Source organism: Thermobia domestica, chromosome 2 (assembly GCF_964235325.1).
Source record: "Thermobia domestica chromosome 2, izTheDome1.hap1.1, whole genome shotgun sequence".
NCBI classification, from domain to species: domain Eukaryota; kingdom Metazoa; phylum Arthropoda; class Insecta; order Zygentoma; family Lepismatidae; genus Thermobia; species Thermobia domestica.
The window spans coordinates 10173334-10195436 of NC_137455.1; the positions used below are offsets into that span (position 1 = coordinate 10173334).

The window sequence follows — 22103 nt, forward strand, 5'->3', positions numbered from 1 at the left end:
CTTTTCCTTTGCTTGTTTACTTATTAGTTCGTTAAAACGTGAAGGAAGAGTAGTATATCTTCAAAAAGTATTTGTGAATTTACTTTGAACGTTTCTAAGAATGAACGTTTCACATTTTGTTTATTGTCCCTTCCTTAGCTAAGTTCGAATTCGAGAACAATGTGGTGTAATATACGTTCTTAATTCTTCATATTGTGCAGTAATGACAATATTAATTATTTTTCATGAGTCCAGTTGATTAGTGAGAACTTGGACAAACATTAACCTGGTGATTCTTTACGCAATGACAAGCGTAAAATACATTTGAGCTGTTCTTTATACTTCACAGCGATGAAACATTCTAACAGTGTGTTAGCGTTTCCTTCCTCGCCTTCCAATTGAACTGTCTGTGTACTGCGCATGCGTCAGTCAATTTCCATAAAAGATCATAAATAACCCTGATACTTTCTATAATATTTACGAAAGAACGTGTAATAGAATCTATATCAACACCATACATCATTCATCAAAGTAACGAAAACGTGTTCATGTAACAAATTAATAGATATATCAAAGTAAATTAGGTTTAAATTTTAGGCAATAGAAAATGTTATCCTGTAATAACAACTACTACTCGAAGCCTTTGCTACATTCACTAGTTATTACCATAGCCGAGTGGTCTAAGGCGTTCGGCTTGTAAAGCACCATACGAACTTACTTCGAGTCCCCGCCGAGTACAGCGCTTTTTTCTCTCTTTTTTCACCTGTTCTCGATGTTTCTATCTGTGTTCTTGTCGAATTCGATTAAATAGAATTTCGAATAGAGACCAATATATATATGATAAATAATCATTTATTTGCGAGTCTGCACTCGTACAATATACATTTTCGAGATTTTGATTTTGAAAATGAAGTGTATATACTATTGAATAATAAAAATAGTAAAATAAAAAAAATATTCGTATAAATATTGATTAATTAATTAGTGTTAAACATGGCTTTCCAATCAGGATTATATAGAGAGGACTTACTTCTAAGTGCAATCCAAAAACAAATATTTGAGTTTTAATCTGACCCAAAGTTGGTAACTTACAGCATAATTTATACATGATTGGTATTGTAATTTTTATGCTTTTATTATAATCCTCTATAAGTTATGATTTTACCAATTCTAAATGTAGAACGAGAAGCAAGTGTAATATTATATTTGTTACGAGAAGCTTTTAAGCAATGATGCTTTCAGGACGTGATCTGAGGGAGAATTTGAGACCCCTCTCGAACTAAGAAGTTTCCGCCTTCAGGACCATATGTTCGATCGTGCTCAATGTGGACTACCAATGTTTGCCCTCCATCCGCATATTGAAATTCCCCCCGAGGATAATTTTCTGAAGTCACCACTGTTTATAAATAGTTTATCGTTTACAAATCAGAGGATAATAGAGTAGTGAGTATACTTCATTTTTTTAGCTATGGATTTAAGATTCGCAATTCATATAATTTTCCGTTCTAATCGAATTTGAAACAAAAGAAGTTTTCAATGAGTTACTCAAAGAAATATTTTCAGCCTCCGGATGAAAATAGGAAGACACTTATAAAAGAAACGACTTGCTAGCGGGTTTGAACACACAAACATGTGATTGATAGTGTATCGACCCAAACCACTCGACCGTTTTGTAAGCTTTTGCACGTCTTATTTTGCCTTTTGTTATAGCAGTTTACTGTTCCATACTTGCTTTTGTTTATTCCGATACGACTATGAGTTCTCAGTAAATATTTGGACGTTACAGCTCTTGCAATGTATAAAAGTGTTTTTAGAATAAATCACAATCGATATTATGTAACTAATAACATACGTAAAACAGGTTGAATTCGTGAAATGATTGAGGTTGGACTGAGCGTAAATGTTTTCATAGTTAGGAGCCTGGATATGCAAACCCGCTTAACGTGGGGATTTAATTTTGTGAAATTTGGTACTCAAAATACTATAATATTATATATATTGCCCCAAAACTCAGCACCACGTCTTCAGTTAGTACGACAAAAACCCAAGAGGAACCAGAAATAATATCATAACAGTTAGCACATAGAACTCGAATACTTTCCGCCCACTTTTATTTTCTCTTCCAGACTTACCTTTCCTATTCCCAGCACGTTATTTTAAATAAATTATTGTAAAATTTTCACAGGATTCCTTCAAAATTTAGGAAAAACAGTGTGAAGTAATCGATTGAACAGTAAAACTATTTTTTTACCAAATTTGGCATGGTGGTACTCTTTGACTATCTTAATAATATATTTTCAGAATTTTTGTGTGTAATTTTGAACATGGTAAATAATAATTTTTCATAATATATCGTGGAAGGGAGTTAAAAAACAAACTCCCTCTTTGCATACGCCAATGACAAAATATTACGGTGTGCAAGCCTTTTGTTTGTGAGTTATAGGTCATGAAAGCTGGGATTAAACTTCAGTTAACTAAACCTGTTATGAAATGTTAGTTCGAGGTATAAAAAAGTAAATGATGAGACAGTTGAGTAACTGTTGTAAATGAATGCAGTGTGTGCTTATACTAAAGACTAGCTGAAATACCCGTTCTTCGCTTGGGGAGAATAGATTTATTGAAGGTATCTGAACGCCCTCCTCCCTTAGGATATTCATTTCAATGAAAGTGTGATAAAAGTCCATAATATCACCCCTTCCACCCCACCCCACTTCTCTTTCCCTGCTGATGGGACTGAACTTAGACAGTATCTGGATTGTTACTATTCATCTCAACGACCAGGAAAGATATGAATATAGGACGTTTTCGATTATTTTTACATTTAATGCCTTTTCTTCATCCCTCACCCTATGCCGATGGGCTATAATTGTGACTTAAACTCCATCGAGAGTGTCACTATTCATCTTAGCTACCCCGAGAAATATTGATTGGATAATATTATAGGTCGTTTTCGATTATTTTTACATGCCCTCATCCTACTTCCTTACCCTCCATGCCAACAGGATATGAAATTGGATATGAATGTCATCGTGAAGGTCACTATTCATCTCAGCGACCCCGAAAACTATGTATTAGACACTAACAGCGGCGTTTTCGATTATTTTTACTTCACCCATTCCCATCTTCATCCCCACCCAAATGCCGATAATGTGATAAGGTCTAAGGCAGGCCACATACCAAAAATAATGGAAATCGGTGCAGCGGCGTAGGAGGAGTTAATAGTCAAACATTTTAAATCTATGTATATAGATTTCCTTTTTAAAAAATCAACGTTGGATGGATTTCCTACAATAAGGAAACTCAGTAGTATTGTGTTATCTGCAGATTAAAAGATCTGGCTCTTTTTCTATTTAATTCTCTCGACTGAGCAGCATTTTAAAACATAAACAGTGCTAACAATATCTAAAGAGGGAAACATATGTTAACAGTATTAGATGTAATTTCAGCATGATTTTGCAACTGGTGATTCTAAAATAAGGAATAGAGCGAAAGTATTGGTTTTAAAACAATGGATGAGAGGCCGAGGGACGACCTCGATTAATTCACTTTCCTTATTCAGATTTTGTTCTCATTACTTTTCATTTTGTTTCTTCAACGACGGAGAATACTTGGGAGCTGTTACGTTGTCCGTTGACACATGAAGTAATAGTACGTAGGAGAAGTGGTATTGTATGTTTATTTTATGTCGAGACACACCTTCAGCTCTTGACGAGCTGTTTGCGTTGCTCGAATAGTTTTATGCCTACAGTGAACGGCGAAGTTTTTTCATCTCTCTGTTGGATTAGAATAGTGTCTTTGAAGATTGTTCTGTGTACTTGGTTAGTAGGCTTTTTAAAAAAAAAAAAAAGAAAGAAAGAAACATTGTTCAAGTCAAGCCAGTAATGGGTTATATCCTTCCTGTGGTAGAGCTGCAATAGATTTTGTTTTGTGATAACAACAGTATGTCTATAGCTGGAATTAATTAAAAATGTCCAAAGAACTACTCTTTCTATATCATTCCCCTCCCGCATTTTAGTATTCGTTTTCATTTATAGTTATCTATCTATCTAAATAAAAATCAGGGAGACTATAGTTGTGACTAATAACTCTTGAACCGCCCGACCGATCTCGATCAAATTTTCAACATAGATGAGATTCGGGCCTGGGTTGATTTTTATCATTTCACTTTGACGGTGCAATTTAGGGACGGGAGGGAGAGATATGTAAAAATGATCGAAAATGACCGATAGTAGTGTCGAATACATAGTTTTGAGGGTCGCTGAGATGAACAGTGACACTTCCAATGCCGATTAAATTTAAATTCAGCCCCGCAACTCGGGGAAGGATATATATATATAATATATTGTGTGTGTGTGTGTGTAATATTTAAAATGGTGAAAAATGACCGACATTAGTGTCGATCCATAGTTTTCGTGATCGTTGAGACGAACAGTGACACTTTTGTTGCCGTTTAAATCCAGATTATGCCCCGCAAGTTGGAGGAGGGAGACATATTTAAAAATGATCGAAAATGGCCGATATTAGTGCCGAATCCATAATTTTCGGGGTCACTAAGATGAATAGTGACACTTCAGATGCCCTTTAAATGAATGATGAACCTACAATATTATTACTTAATTTTAAGACCAAAGCATCGTTCAGTAATAGTAAAAAGTTACTGACTAACAAAACATTAATTTTTCTTATTTTAACTCAGAGAAGCGGATAATTTACGCGAGTTTTCTTTTTAATGTAAAATGGTGCAAATATTTATTATCTTGAATATGTGTTAACGGTCTGAGTAGCTTATTTTTGAACCCACTTACTTATATGGGAAATCATTTTTCTGTTTTCTTCCGAATTAAGTTCAGTTTTTACGATTTCTTGTTGAAGTCTGGTTTCTAAAAATGAATTTGAATTATTATAAATTTCCAAAAGTATCTACGGAGATGTGGGACTTGATGACTTCTTTGTATGTGCAATAATTATGCTTTCATTACGTCGCTGATAAGCTTGTTAAAAGCGCGTAGTACGCCTCGATACTGTAGTTGTTATAACTGTCAATACCAAAGAAATCTCACATTTAAGCAAGCACTCGAGTGTTCCAAAGATAACGGAGAATTTCGATGCTGCTATTTTTCCACTTCGAACACTGCTTAAAACAGTACGATAATGGTTTCAAGCAACCAACTAGCTACATTCTATTATGCCTTAGAAAATTGTAAACAGTGACATCTATATTTGCGAGAAGGGATGACAAGGAAACTTGTTTACATCTAACAAACCTAACTTGGATGAATACGAACTGTATTCTCTACATTTCAGACATCTGAGTCTCCTTGACTATGGCACTTTCTTTTTTTCTTTTCTTTTTTCTTTTTTAAGCAAAGGTGCGCTCATGAGCAGCTTGCCCAGATTCTCGAACTGAGAAACCGTAACATCTTGCATCATGTGGTCAACTTTCATTAGGAGTTCTGTCCCTTAAACATTGCTATAGTAAGTAATAAATGCACTTGTGCGTTGGAAAATAAGCAGATCAACACGTAACGTACATGTATATTATAGGAACTTCGTGTAACATGCAAATGAATCGATCGTTGCAGGAAATACCTGAGTTCATTTTCTATGGCTTCGATATATTAAAAAAAAAAAAAATTACTTACATCTAGCTCTGCAAATCTTTCTTGTGGTCATACTGTAGATCGATGTTACATTTACATCTTTGTAACTCCTTCTACGTTACACGAAATTGAATATACAGTGCTGTCGTTAAAATCATGTAAAAAAAAAAAATGTGATTAGTTTTTAACAACTAGTTCTATTATAAATTGACGTAGTATTAATATTATTTCCGTACTGCTGTAGGCGCATGTCGTTGCAGAATCTTAATTCAGAACATCGATTAAAAGAGAGGGATAAATTTTCTCCATTCTCTTGATATTTATCCTTTGTTGTTATATAAGCCCGCACAACCATGATATAATGGGGTTGCAGACATACACGGCGTTATTAGAAACGTTCATAAATTTTAAGCCCCCAAATCAGATTCTCTCGTGTCGAAAACCGAGAAAAAGGGTTTAGTACAGGACTAGATATTTTGAAGATCTATCCGTATACGAAACTTACTCCTTTCTAGTCAGACCTTTCTATGTTGAAAGTTGATTATACACACGCACACAGACACGGTATTGTGAGTTGATTTGAGTTTAATGTCCCTTTCAACAGCGAGACTACATAAGACGTGAACCTACTGATTAACGTGGAGTCCGATTCACAGGAGTTCGAGCCGGGAATCATACCCGAGTCTCCCACGCCAAAGGTGCGTGCACTGACCGCGTAACCACAACACACATTAGTTTATTATTATAAAAGATGATTATATTACCAAAAAAAAAAAAAAAAAAAAAAAAAACAGTCCAGTGATATTAGTAACAGTGACTAACTAGGATTAAGTTATACAGCATCTTTGTATTGATATTTTGAATATTGATTGCAAAAATAGTACTTTTTTTTCTCGCCATTATTATTTAACTTCGTTCTGGAATACGCTATAAGGAAAATCAAAGATAGCAACCAGGGCCTAGAGTTGAACGGTATTCCCCAGGTTATGGCATATGCTGTTGATGTAAATTTAATAGGGGATGATAGGAGAACAATAGAAAGAAATGCAGAGATCTTATTAAACGCTTGCAGGAACATGGGTTTAGAAGTAAATGCAGAGAAAACTAAATACATGGAAGTGCGTCGGGACCGGAATACAGCAAATTATGGATGCGTTAAAATATTAAATAATACTTTAAGTAAAGTGGATAGTCTCAAATATCTAGGATCAATATTAACAGAGAAACATCATATTCACGAAGAAATTAAATGTCGACTAAAAGCAGGGAATTCATGTTACTATTCGGTTCAAAATCTCTTGTCGTCGCGAATTCTGTCGAGGAATTTGAAACTTAATATATACAAAACGATAATTATGCCTGTTGTTCTGTTTGGCTGCGAAACATGGTCACTTACTCTGAAGGAAGAACATAGACTGAAAGTATTTGAGAACAAGATCCTGAGACGAATATTCGGACCCAAGCGGAACGAGAATGGGGAATGGCGGAAACTCCATAACGAGGAAGTACAAAATTTATATGGTTTACCCAACATTGTTAGGGTCGTCAAGTCTAGGAGGCTTAGGTGGGCGGGTCATGTAGCTAGAATGGAAGAAAGTAGAAACGCTTTCAAAGTCTTGACTGGTAGACTCATAGGAAAACGACCATTAGGAAGACCTAGGCGCAGATTGGAGGACAATGTTAAGATGGATCTCGCAGAGATAGGAATACAAAGTAGGAACTGGATCCAATTAGCTAAGGATAGAAGTCAGTGGAGAGCTTTTGTGAACGCGGCATTGAACCTCCGGTTTCCATAGACCATAGAGTTAGTTAGTTAGTTCCTAGAAGTGAAGATTTTTAACAATTAGGTCTGAGTATGTGAGAAATCTAACAACCGCCCAACCAACTGAATGACACCAGTGTGGGTATATCCCTAGAGAATGGGAAAAGTCCCTGAAGCATTTTTTTTTTTTTTTTTGAAAATAAAAATGTGACAATTGTCGATTCAAGTATTACATTGTTTAAACACTATCTCCACTGTTACTTTAATGCAAATATAAATGACAAATGGAACATTGATACGGAACCGTCTCTCATAGGAGACAACCAGTGGCGTATTTAGGGGGGTGGCTTCCGGGCTTAAGCCCCCCCCCCCCGAAATCTTACTTACTAGAGTAAAGTATATGAAATATCTTGCAGAATTTTCACATTTTCAGGCAAAGCCCCCCCGAAAGTTAGCAAAGCCCCTCCCGAAACAAAATCGTAAATACGCCACTGGAGACAACTAACAATTAAATACGAAAATGCATAGGGAGAGTAGAAACACCTTATGATGGCCATTAGAGGGGCTCAAACTCGGGAGCTCTACATTACAAAGCTAATACAGTAATTGTACGAAAAAATCCTCTGTTCAGAGCTCGTATGTTTCCGTAAGAAAGTTTCCCTCAAATTGCTCCATTTTCTTATCAAAAATTCCCTATTTTATTGAGTGTCCAATTCCTACGACTGAAGTTACGTGACAATATTAATTTAACTATAGGCCCTATTAAAAGAAGTACCAACCACACTTTCATTCATTTGCTTTTGGCTTGTATTTTAAACTTTGTTCATTTTTTAAAATAATAATAATAATAATAATACACCCAGCCAGCAATGGGTGCAAATTATGCTATTTTGAACAGACACAAAAACTATTCCTGTTGTATTGGTTCATTTCTTTAAATATATATATATTGGTCATTCAGCGCGAAAAATTCCCTGGATTTTCAACGTTTTATCGAAAAATTTCTCTTTTTGCTAAATTTACCTACGAAATTTCTAAGTTGGAGAAATTTCCGATCACTGCGTCTGGGTTCCGACCATAGCACGATGCACGATTGATTTACTCTTTGATCCGTGTGTTGTGGTTCCATTGAGGAACAACGCATGTTGTTATCTGAAGAGTACTGGAAATAGCTAATCCTCGCTGGTATTATTGTAGTGTTGAGCAGTATGACATTTGAAAGAGCTTCTAATAATCCTTCCTGAAGCCAGACTGTCCTTGACCTCTCCCACGCATGTGTTTATATTTCTAATTCCTGATATCTGATGAATCATTTACAAGTTGATCCTGTAAATACGGAAGTGGTAACGTTGATGGTGTTTCTGTGTCCCCACGGCGAGATTTATTGACAGCTTGTAATGCTTATTCACGCCATTTGTGTCCATTTAGTCGCCTTTGTCCTTGTAGGGCAAAGAAAGTGTGGATGATTGTTTTTATAGTGTCACCTGTTGAGCAACGAACGCACTTCCGCTTGAAAGTTCTGTTGCCAAGGGTAACAGCCTTCTTTGCCTCATTGCCACTTTCATTAGGAATCAGAGTTGCCTGTCTTGTAAAGGGTCAAGGATTATGGGTTTTTCTTTGGCTTGGACTAACTAATTGGATCTTTGCATTAGAATGGAAAGTGTTTAAAAGTTTTTAGCATCTCAATACGCTGAGAAGTTCCTCAATTTAATTAAAATCTTTAGAGACACTGCATCTAACTTTGAAACGTTGCATAGCCTACAGTTGCCTGCTAATAATCGCTGACAATAGGATCGGCAGGAGTCCAGTTCTGGAAGGCTAGGAATAAAAGGATGTGTCATCCATCTCTTTACCTTCTTTCACATAAGTGAGGTACATGGAACTAAGCATTTCTTTCAGAGACGGATATAGAAGGTAAAAAAACTGGGGGAGGACAGCCAGAACCCAGAGTATGATGGTTATATAATCAGTTTACTACAAACTTTGAAAAATACACAAATAAAATAATAGCTTAAATCAATTTTGTCACACAAAAAACGGGGGTAAGCTCCTCCCCAGTTCCGGACTAGATCCACGCTGATTTCTTTCCTTTTCATGAAATGTCTGTCTGTAAATGGTTTACAGCATCCATGTGCAACCGCCGATCTCAGTCCACCGGATTCTTTTATCCGGCCCTCCTAATTGGTTATTACGACTGTATTATTACATAATTTCTTAAATTGAATTGAAAATTCTCCCTGGATAACTGATGTACACTTTAAAAAATATCCTCCGCGTTGGAACATTCAGTACCTCGAACCATTGAGAACATGAAGGGTGAAGTTTCCCACTAAAATGGTAAATGAGTAGATTTTTTGTGCTTTTCTTAGTAAGTGAATATTTGGTTACCGTTATAACAGTTGTTTGTGTGCCTGTGATGTTAGAGTACGACTTTCCCCAATTCTTTTGAAAGTGTTATACACTGTCTCGTACGGCCCACGATGTCAGTAAGTTCACTGTGATTGGCTCACCTTTTCTTCCAACCTGCACATGCCTGGACTACAGAAACATTCATTGTAATCAGGGGTGAAAATGGAATTCCAAATCTAAGGAAACGGTGAATAATAGGTATAGTGTAATCGGAACTACCTATCCAATGATAGGTTTTCTCTTGAAATCCAAAAACACAAGAATTGTTAACTTCCCTCGCGCACACCTACATTTCCACCTTTATTCTGCAATGACTGCCACAGATGACCAAACCTGCAAACCCAGTTTTCGGGCTCAATCGTAATAGTGAAATACATAACGAGTCCGAGCAAGCACGAGTCCCATTCAGAATAATGAGCTCCAACGAACCTGATTGTGAAATAGGCATGTGAGCAGTGGCGGATCTAGTAGATAAAAACCGGGAGAGGGCAGCTAAAACCCAGACTATGGTAACTATAACATGACTTTACTATGAACTTTCTAAAATATATAAATAATAGCTTAAATTATTTTTTGTCGCTCAAAAAACTTTGGGCCTACGCCTCCCCAGCCCCGGGCTAGATACGCCACTACATGTGTCACTAATAGGCCTCTTGCCACAAGTTACGAACTTCCATATACTACGGCCCTTATCTTCCATCATTTGTCATCTTGCTTTCCCTCTTGTATCTTCTACCATACCTTCTATACGTCCCTATAAGACAATTCCTTCCTAGACCATTACTATTTCTATTTTAATTCTCTCGTTAGCGTCTCTAACGCCTTTCCATAACTTCGCAATACTTCCTCACTGGATTTTCGTTTCATCCAGTAATTTTTAAAGGAGTTTGATGTACCAAAATACTTACCTTGTCTATTCGGGAGACAAATATCTTAAAAAGCTACCTAAGAGGTCTCCACCAGTCTTGGCAAGAATGTATAGAGTAGAGGATCAAAAGTTAGAAATGGAAATAGTATTCAAATCGAAAGTGGTAGAAATAATCCATTTCCTATTTTAATGTTTATCAACAAATAGCAAAAACGGTAATAGATAGCGAGAAACGGTTTTCTGCAATCAGTTAGGCCTAAGCTTCCCAAAAAAAAATTCCATCTCCACTTTAATCTCTCTACTCTAGAAAACTGCCACCACTTCCGGTTTCAATATTAATTGAAAAAAAATATCACGCCATATGAATCGATCTTCTTCACGTTGTGTATACGTGACACTGCTATTTTTATCTCAATATTTTTCGCAGCTTTTCCTCCTACTTTATAACATTCTCCTAATTTTCACTTTTACTTTCACTGTAAAATGTGTCATCTGCATTTCTACAAAGCGAGTACATTTAATTCACAATACCAACTACCAAAATAGTGTCCTCCTAAAATTATTCGCAATGAAGTAATAATTTTTCTTACATTGCTCATACTGACCTGCGTCCTCTTTGGTCAGTATGGACAATGTAAGAGTTGAGTTGATTTTGGGTTTAACGTCCCGTTGAGCAGCGCGGCTATATAAGATGATGTAAGAAAAATTACAGCTATATTGCGGATAATTTTGACTTACCTTCGTATGTATCATAGTCTTTTTAACCACTTTTCGTAAATTATATTTGGGGTAACTCGGTCGAAAAAATGTAAAATCTTTTTCAGGTGAGTCACCCTGAGTGAGGTTTTCCTGGGTTTTTCTAATTTACACCAGGCAAATGCCGGGATGGTACTTAACATACAGATTCCAGGCCGCTTCCTTCCTTCCCTTTCCTCGGATAGTGTGATCGTCGAGGTATATCATCTCTCATACCTGACGGGCTAACATGTCCATAGATGCCGACAACCTAGAAATCTACTTCGTAATCTTAATCCTTGTAAATGATATTAAATTCAGTGTGCGGTATAAGTAAAATAGCGTATATGTTTCCTTGAGGAGGTAGGAAATAAACTTTTTTTTTTTTTTAATTGTTTTAATTGCTTTGCCGTGAGTATTCGATTAACACTGCGTTGGTCGCGCCCACCACTTTTACGTGAGTGGTCGCGCGTTCTACTATTGTAGAACATCAGTATTTTTTTATAGCGATATGACTTTTAGCGATATTCGGTCTTGGGTATGTTAGTTATAGTATTATACACGTTTTAAAATATTTTAAAATTATTTTGTTTGATTAATACAGAACATTGACAGAAATAAACATTTGGTATATCGTATTTTATATATGAGAATGTTGAACTGAAAATCGAGCAAGTGTTTCGGTATAAGTGTTTATATAACAGCATAAATCTTTTTTTTATTATACATCGTACAGGTAGAATGATTTGATGTACTCTATTTGAATGATTGCCTACTCCAAGCAATCGTCACCCACGCTTTTCTGCTGGTCTGGGCACACAAATCTCTGGCATTTTCCAAAAGTTTTTACTTGTTGACTTGTTGCGAGAATGGCAACAAAGGGCACATTTTCCAAACCCAGAATCTCCGTCTTGTGGTAATTTAAAACCTTCATTGAAGGCAACCAGATGTCTTCCTCTACTCGAAGCTCGTTTGGCAAGGATTCCACGGCTAAACGTTGGCTTATTGCTGGTTTTATAAACCTAGATCGAAACCTAGATCATGGGGGAAATTATTTCGTCTGACGTTCTCATTATTCTTATTTGGTCTAAATATATTAAGCGCATTAACACAAGCTACGTTTCTCCTCAATTCATCATCAATTAGGCATAAAAAAGATGCCTTGTGGGTCAAGCCTATGAAAAGCTGGTATTATATTCAAATTGCGAGTACGTGGGTTTCTTGGCATTATGAGATTTACATACCAGCGAGAAGGTTCTACGTTCTTCTCTCTACCGATATAAAACGCACGAGTATCGAGAGTTGGTGCAGCAAGATCCATGACTTCAATACTGACTTGTAGTGGTATGTATTCTTCTTCTTCTTCTTCTTCCGGTATATTGCTCGTACTCTTCGGTATCGCTGCACTCAACCTTTTCTTCGTCAAAGTCTTCCTCGAGTTCCTACATGTCTTCAATCCTAAATGCACTTTCACAGTCACTTTCTCCCTCTACTAATCAAAGACGCACTTCTTCTCTGTCCTACACTGACATTTCATATATTACAAACACGTATTCCACAAAAATAACGTGGAAATGTAAAACGAAATAAATCACTAATACGAAACAGACTTGTACGCCAATAGTCGCGCGATCTACAATAGTAGAACACTATTGAAATCATGTAACAAATCGGAGCAGGTACAAGAACAAGCGCTGAAAATTTACTCGAATGTACAGAAGGTTTTCGGAGAAAGGTACATAACCGCTTAAGGTCGAGCGTGTTGCCAATTGCTCAGGATTCTAAAAATAAAACACCTGTTCTACAATAGTAGAACGCGCGACCACTGCAGTGTTAACAAGTACTAGTGGAATATATTACGTACTTTTAAGTTTCGGTGTACAATTACTTGAATTTTAATAGCACAAGTAAAAAATACTATAAGCAAATATGTTGTCTTTGTTGTAGGTCCAGGAGAAGTACGAGAAAAAGCATCCACATTCCGAATGGCGCTACGAGCTAAGGGTTAGGTATCTTCCTTCTAATCTGAATGACCTCTACGAAAAGGATAAGGTCACCTTCTATTACTATTACGATCAGGTAAGGGAGATTTTTGATTTCTTATTGATTTTTATTTACCTCTTGTAATAAGCTTATGTAAAAGGAATAAGCAGAATTCCTTTTTTGTTTCAAGTTCATGTCTGGTATGGAAGGAATGTGTGAATGCAACACAATACGATGCTGAATGATCAAATGCATACAAAAATTGCTTAACTAGATTTTATGTTGAATTTCTTACCACACTGTGCATGTGTGTGTGGATTACCTTTGATACTCTTAAAATATACATTTATTTGTACTTTATTCATACTTATACAAGTGTTTTAGAATTCTTGTGAAAACATTTGGAAGATGATTGCACTCACAACGAGTAAGCGTGGTTAATGTTAATGCTACACAGTCAGTGGCGATGCCAGCTTTAATTTCTTGTGGGGTAGAGGGTAAGCAGAGGGACAAAGATATTTTGGAGGCAGTTATTATTTTTGTGTGTGTATATATCAAAAATAGTAGTTTTGTTACTTGACCTACATTACAATAAAATATGTCCAAGGCAGACTCATAGCTACGGGGAGGGGAGAGCACACTGAGGACGGGCCCCACAATGTATAGTCGTTCTCAGTGTAATTGTTGGGTGGGAAAATCCTCATCTCAACCGGTAATTCGCACCTAGCATAAGGTAGTGACAATCCCCAACTTAACGAAATGTAAAATTTCGCTTCCTTCAGCAATACGTGGAACCATTTATTACTATTGTTCTCGTTTTTGGATCGTTCGTCGAGGCTCAATAGAATCAGTCTCACACTTGCCGTACTTAAGTTTTGCTATCTAAAGGCGTAAGTGTGTTAATTGAAGCAGGTCCAGGTTGTAATATGTTTACAACCTAAAATCGAAAAAGCATATTGTGCCATACTACCGAACTTGTATTGTATACTCATACATAAACGTAAAATTATACTAGCAGTGTCTCTTGGATTTGAAGAAGCTATATTTAAATACTGTACCTTGTTGTTTCCATATGTTGTGGGCTTTTCCGACTCTTGTGTATAAAAATGCGTCTCATCGTGGTGTTTTGCATATTGACAAAATACTGTTTTTTTGTAGGTGCGGAATGACTACCTGCTGGCGGATCATCCCAGCCTGGATCAAGATGTGGCCGTCCAGTTGTGTTGCTTGGAGATTCGCTATTTCTTCAAGGACATGCCACAGATCGCTCTAGATAAAAAGTCCAATTTCGAGTACTTGGAGCGGGAAGTTGGGCTTCATAAGTTCCTACCTCGCTCGGTGCTCAACGGGAGTAAGCCCAAGACGCTTCGGAAGCTCATTCAACAGCACTTCAAGAAATACGCTGCCCTCACGGAAGTTGAATGCATGTTCAAGTTCTTTGAGCTGTTGCGAGGGCATTATCGTTTCGATCAGGAGAGGTTCCGCTGTGCTCTAGGGGTAAGTAGTATTAGCATTCATTTGGTAATATAACTACAGAACACTAGAAAGTATGCATGTGTAACTGTGTTTCTTAAAGAGATTTGCCGAAGATTTTCTGTTTCTATATTCTTGTAGTGATGAGACAAAAACAGTATCAGAATGTGAATTTCCAAGCATATTTACTTCAGTTGCTTAGAAAGTACTGTGAATTGTTAGGTTTCTGTAATAGTGTGCATCACTGAGTAATTTGAACGCTCTTATTATGTCATGATTGATTGACAGTCAAATTACACAGTCTTAAACACTGCCTCAAAGAGTTTTACCACTTCATTTCAAAGTATTAGACCAGACAATTTCAACTCGACCATCCATGACGTCATAGTTTGCTTCTCACATTTTCTTGAAACCAGATAAACTGACATAAGGAGTAGACAGAGTGATCTGGCGAGTTTAGTGTTACCTATAAGACGAGAGACAGCACTTTAATGACACATTTACAAGACGAGATAGCTCCAAATCGCGTCTCATGGGAAACAGTACTGGAAATTGGCAAAGGCAGTTGTATCGATGGTTGTGCAGTTACACTATTTCTGGATCTGTACTCCTTTCTTCCGACTCGCCTCAACCCTCCTTATTCCGTACTGTTCCTGCGTGTCGCTGCTCGGAGCGTAAAATTATGCTCTTATGTCATACATTGACCAGTAGAAATGACTACTGGACCATTAGAATCTTTTCTAAGTCGCAATCAAAAAAGGAAAAAATGTATTTTACCAGTAACTTGTTTCAAAATTATAATTTTTCCGTGCACGTCAACAATGTCAAAAGTAAGCAAGTAAATTTCGTTTCCAATAGACTTCCGAACTACGGGAATTCAATACTCACAAGTCAGGCTTGAAGTAATACGTCTATAACTACTGGTTGCAATAGATTAATAGACCAAAGACAGAAAGAACCTGTTCCTGGGACGCTGAATCCATATCAGAAAGTCGTTACTCGCTATCCCTTATTGCTTTTGCTCTGTGGTGATAAATGTTAAAACCGAAAGTGACTAATTTGAACCATTTACGGTTTGAATAGAATTAACGGAAGAGATAGAACCTATTCTTGGGACGCTGTATCGATTGGAAGAAAAACTCATATTAATATTCGTTACTGTTTTTGACGGCAAATGGATAAAGCTGTTCTAAGACTTCCAACACTTATGCATAGAATAGTTTGGAAATCTAATAATAATATACATATAATCCAGGAAACAGCCTCAAGACGTGCTTGTCCTTCGAAAATAAATAAATAAATAAATAAACTTCAAAGGCAAGCAGACTTCGTACAAATTTATTCATAAAACCACAATGGAAAATACAAACCTATACATTTTCAAGTATGGCTTCTAAATAGATCAATATTGTAATTTATAATCAAAGTAAAATAGAATCTGTATATATTGATTAGAATACTCAGTCACTAGTTGACAGTTCCATCTTTCAGTTGTCAATCAAGTGTACCAAACCATGCTTAAGTGCTTTGAGAAGTACCATAACTTCGCTTCGAAATAGAAATAATCAATCAATAAAGTGTATTCATACGCATATCAGTAACTTTAAAAAAGAAGTTCTATAAAGGAGAGATGAATTAATTTATGTGTATACAAATAGATTCTTTCGTAAACGTGTTTTTTTAAGTTTCTTGATACTTACAGTATCCGAAGCAGTTACTTGTTGACTTCGTGTTCATTTGCAATTCCAGAAGCAATCATCAGTATTTTTAGCTGATCTAAGTGATTAACTGCATCCAAAACTAGAACGCCCGGTTTGTACTTTTTTTCCTTAACATTTGATCATGTAAATTAGTGCAGTTCGCGTGATAAAATGCATAAATTGTGTGTTAGTGTTTGCATAAGAGTAATGGGTAGTAATATAATTTGCATTTTGCGTATTGCAGGAGTTGAGTAGGGGACAATGGACACTGTTTGACCACCAAGTGGTGATACTAGTTTCGTCCTCTTGTACTAGATTGTGGGCTCTGATTAATGAACCTCGCTCTATCACAGTAGCAACGCTTGTTGTCAAGCTTTCGACGCATGATACCGTTTATTGATGACCAAAAAAACAAAATTGTCAATTGTTCAAGAGGATGCGTTATTCTGTGCAGATACATTACACTCCAGCCTCTCAGTGTTAGTGGGTTGTATTTTTACTCTGATATACCGTTGCCAAATGCAGTCGAATGACAGCGATAATACTCGTACGGAGACCATTTATCTATCACAGTTGTAAAGGTAATCTCTATTCTCCCCTCCTCCAACCTCTTGAAACCATAACAACATAAATCCATGCTGAAAATACCATAAAACAAAATCTTGCTTTCCGTTCCTTTGAAGTGGAATGAAGAGCACTCGGCAGAAGAGTTCAGGAAATACGTCGATAATTAACAGTATTTGCAAGCTGATTTTTCATTGGAGAGTTTTTAAAAGAAAAAGAAAATACTAACTGCCGTTTTATAGTTTTTTTTTTTTTTTTGTCATATTCGAATACTCTGTATGACGAAGAGTCGATCTATCCTTAAAAGTCGGTGACATACAAACCATAAAAGATAGATAACTAGTAAGTAGTGATGCTGCTTTAAGTAACACGTGGTATTCGAATTCTGCTTAGATAGAGCATTCTGTTAACCCGGTAACATTACCGTCATTGTTATTAAAATGAACTTCATTTTCAAGGTATTATTGATGACCGAGCATCATTGAAGCGCTGCCCATGTATTACCTAGTTGAACGTGTACCATTAGACAGACAGGATTAAAAAGACTTTTATTATTATTATTATTATTATTATTATTATTATTATTATTATTATTATTATTATTATTATTATTATTATTATCGTTGTTGCAAACGTAGTCATCATGGCTTCAATTAAAGGCAACTTCTTGTTATTTGACTGTTGACCGAAGAAACAAACAAGACAATTCACTTTGAGTAATTAAAGGACTCTGAACCTAGGACTAGACCTGCATTTGCATCACAAACAGCCGAAACAGTATCTTAACACATTCGATTTGGTTTGACTTGCAGTGTATAACTACAATATCTGACTATATTCGGGTTCAAGCACACACACAAAACTTTTATGTTTTTAAAAATGACGCCAGATGATTTAGTTCATCCTAGCTCTCAGAGATGGCAGATGAATGCTCTTTCTTTTAAGCAGTTACGTGTTTCAAATGTTAACATACTAAAAAATAATACAAAATTTGCCATTTTTCGTTTGCTTGTTTTTCGTAAGTGAAAGCAGATAATGGAATGCAACTTACCACAATCATAGATAATATTATTCTACAACAGAAAATATGAACCTAAAGAATTTTCAGTGTTGCTATATATAGAAATTACAGTGTTGCCACAATAACATTTTCCCCAAAATTTGAGTTAAGTCAGAAACTAGAGGAACGAACTCAACTGCATTTGATTACGTATCATATTGTTTTGGTATCCTGTGGACCACTTTTTAAATAACATATTGTTTAATTTTAATAACTGTATGTTAAAACTATTTTGTTAATTACAAACTAAATACAACTATTATTTAATAAGTCGCTGCCTTAACTTACATTTTGGGGAAATATGATTCTGGCAACACTGTAATTTCTATGGATGGCAACACTGAAAATTCTTCAGGATCATATTTTCTATTGTAGAATAACATTATCTATGATTGCATTTCATTATCTCCTTTCACTTATGAAAAACAAGCAAAAGAAAAATGATTAACTTTTGTATTATTTCTAGTATATTAGGCTGTTAATTCCTTTTCTTTAAAGTCTGTTTTTTAAAATCTTCTGTCAGTAGCTTACCAATATTTTAAAATGAGTGGCCTTTATGCCTGTGCATGTAAATGCAGTACCTTGTGTAACTGCTGGTACTGAAAGAATTCAGTGATGAGGAATATTTTATGTAACCATTATTTGCAGCGTTTTATTTACTCAACAAAGGTTAAAATTAATATTAACAAAGCTTTTAACACCAGAAACAGTTACCAGTGAAATATGGAAAGATATCTCGGGAAGAAATGTTTCATCGGCACAAATCTTTCTTCAACATTGGGGGAACGGGTAGACCGTAAAAAGCACTTTCCAAATCGGATTATTGGGGGAGTTCCCCTGTTCTAATATTGGGGGTACATGCCCCCTCCATTTCCCCGGGATTTGTGCTTGTATCTACAGCTGAGACAATTTTCCAGCTTGAGGAGAGGGACATATCCTCCTCTGCCACTTATTGCAATTTGAGTCCAAGTAGCGGAAGCGGAATTAATACAGATTGATGTGACCTAAATGCACCGGACACAAGTTCAGTTTGAAATATTAAAGAATGTGATTCTTTTTTAAAACTGAAACAAGCCAAGGGACATCAATTTCATCTCACTTTCCTTTGTGGCAGGGGCCGCGGTGGCTCATTGGTAGAGCGTTCACCTCTGGTGCATGGGGTCCTGGGTTCGATCCCAGCTCGCGCCATGTGAACTTTGTGGTGAACAAACACCATGTGCGTGGGTTTTCTCGGCATTCTTCCATTTCCTCCCACTTTCTTTATTCCATCATTTCATTCATTTCTCACACCGTTTCCTTTAGCCTAGCCGGCACAACTGTGGGACGTAATACTTACAGATTTCATTTTCCTTTGTGGCAGTCGGACACAAATCATCACATTTCTCCCGAAAAAATAAAACACATTTCAAGTCGGATTATTGGGGGAATAGTCTTCCCAATTCCAAGATTGAGGGAACATGTCCCCCTCATCTTCCCGGGATTTGCGCCCGTGGTAAGTACTATACCTCATTCACGTGGTGCGGCTGAGAGAAAACTGAAAAAAATCAATGTAGTTAGAACCTTCACATGGTATTCCTATTACGTGCACTCTGCGTATGAGTTCCTAACTGGGTTGCTAGCAAATTTGTTTTAAACTTCATCGGTTGGCTGTCTGTGAGCAGTGTTGGTTGTAATTGTTGAAAGACTGCCTTGGATAATGTGATTAGCTAAAGCATCTTTAGCGAGTGATTAACGTACAGAGATTGAAAGCAACTAGCACTTCTTAAGGGAAGAATGATAACTAATTTAAGCGCTGAGCGTCGAGTGACTATTCCATGATTAACGGGACGAACGAAACGCCTTGTACATAATTTAGGATACGCTCTTATCATGAATCTGACATTTGGAAACGAGTTAAAGTGTTCTACATTAACTCATGTATAAATCATGAATGCGTTTCTTTTTCTTTCGTCTTTATTCTATCATTCAAGTGTTCCAAATTTATATTCCGAAATAAATTAAATAAAATCGCCGTTACAATTTCGAATTATCATTAAATATTTGAGTACATATAATATTCATAAGATGGGTGTTACATCTTTTTAAAAGAAGATAATAATCACTGGTATAGAACTGCTAATTACAATGAAGAGTAGCGTATTGTGACTTCAAGTAAAACAAATCAGTACAAAAGTCCATTCTCCAGTATGTATTCAAAGAATACGACTGCTGTATTTTCTTTAAACTATTTGTTACATGAAATTCAGATTATAACGAAGAACATAATATATGTATATGTGTATTATAAAACTGAAAAATATATTGTCCGTCTTATTAACATGGGAAAACTGTTCAACCGTTTGAAATTAATTTTTGAACTCAGATAGTACGAGGGCTGTTTAGAAACTAACAGACGTTTTGAAATAAAAAAAGTAACAGAATGAACAAACCAAATTGTATTTGAAACGTACACCCTTAAGCTTTTTTCTTCACATAATCGCCATGCAAATTAAGGCACTTATCATACCGTAGCACAATTTTTCAATAGTGTCGAGGTAGTAATCTGCCGCCTGCTATTTCAACCACTGGTGTTCGACGTCAGTATCAAAGCGTTGTGTAATTCATCGCTGGGAAGAGGTGTCGGTCGCTGTATGGTGGTTGATCGAACACCTCCCGTCCGAAAGCTCTGGGCTACGCTTGGCCATGTGTGGACGTGCGTTGTCGTGAAAAAAAAAAAAAAAAACAACAACAACACCTTCGCACATTTCACACTGTTGGCGGTGGATTTCAATTGGTTTATTCGCGTTTTTTGCCAACAAAAACCTAATCACACCTCACAAGAGGCGAGATTTTCTATTGCAGTGCACATTATATTGATAACACATCACAGAAAGCACATTAAGAGCGTGACAGTCCTCACGCTGCCACAGTTAGATGCGTACTGCTGAGTGTGACAACGACACCAAGACCACCACTAACAAGGAGACTTACGGAAGTGTCACTCACCGATTTGAATGAAACTTTGCATACTTGTAGAATATCGAAAAATAATCGACACTTTTTTGTTTGTTTGTTCCGGCAATGGTGAAGATTTAAGGGTAGAAACCACTCTTTGAACGTTAGGGATGGTCTCAAGCATGGACAGAAAATAATCATTTAATATAGAAGAAAACATACTGCCAGGGGGGCGGGGGTTAGGGGATATATAAAACTTTTCATTACAAATAAGCGGACACGTGAACTCAACATTTTCCAAAATTCCGTTTTTAATGGGGTTTAAAGGGCAATTTGTATATTTCCCTGTCAGATTAAAATCGACGGAGTCGTCTTTGAAATAAATTTTGCAACAAAGTTTGTACGTTCCTTTAAAAGCTAATACAAATTTATTATAGAGTGCGAAATAAGGTAGTTATATGAAGTCTCCTTAGTCGCACGGTACGCATTAAGTTGATAGTCAAACTATTCTGACACCTTGAACACTGACAGGAATTGGCTAGTTAACTGATGGTTGGCGGGAGACGTCTCGAGCCTGCTTCACTCCAGTACACTATTGATATCTCTCGCCAGCTAAACGAATCGTTCGCTCTTTCGAACTGTTGGCGTTTTTATTCAAATACAATTAGCCATTTTCAAGTTTTAACACTTCGAATTCGGATGAAAACTTTAGAGACACCCTGTATATGTTAAAACAACAATTTTTATATCCATTCATAATAGATTGCAGAGAGAACATCTAAATTTACCGTCTACCTTAAATAAGCTCGTTAACTGTTCACTGAACTGAAAAGGCATACGCATGGTTTGTTTTGACATTGCCTGACTTTACATGGATATTTATTTCTGTATCTAGTTGTGTGAATGCCCTGAACATGTTAAAAGTGTTGATTTTTTTTTTATAAGTTTTGCATTGAAATATGAAATAAAACTATAACTTCATTTTTTTTTTATAGCAAAAGATACGAGATTAAATGAAAATAAATCATGTTGAGTG

General features: G+C 36.3%; 1 protein-coding gene across 13 annotated transcripts in view; it reads left to right on the forward strand.

Moving 5' to 3' along the window:
• The window catches only part of Fak (protein tyrosine kinase 2 Fak), a 414892-nt gene that overhangs the window by 287544 nt on the left and 105245 nt on the right, over positions 1 to 22103 (forward strand). For all 13 annotated transcript variants that reach the window (XM_081738434.1, XM_081738449.1, XM_081738452.1 and 10 more), the window contains 2 exons: positions 13301 to 13432; positions 14495 to 14833. In XM_081738434.1, coding sequence (XP_081594560.1) covers positions 13301 to 13432; positions 14495 to 14833 — 471 coding nt within the window. The remainder of the gene's footprint in view (positions 1 to 13300; positions 13433 to 14494; positions 14834 to 22103) is intronic.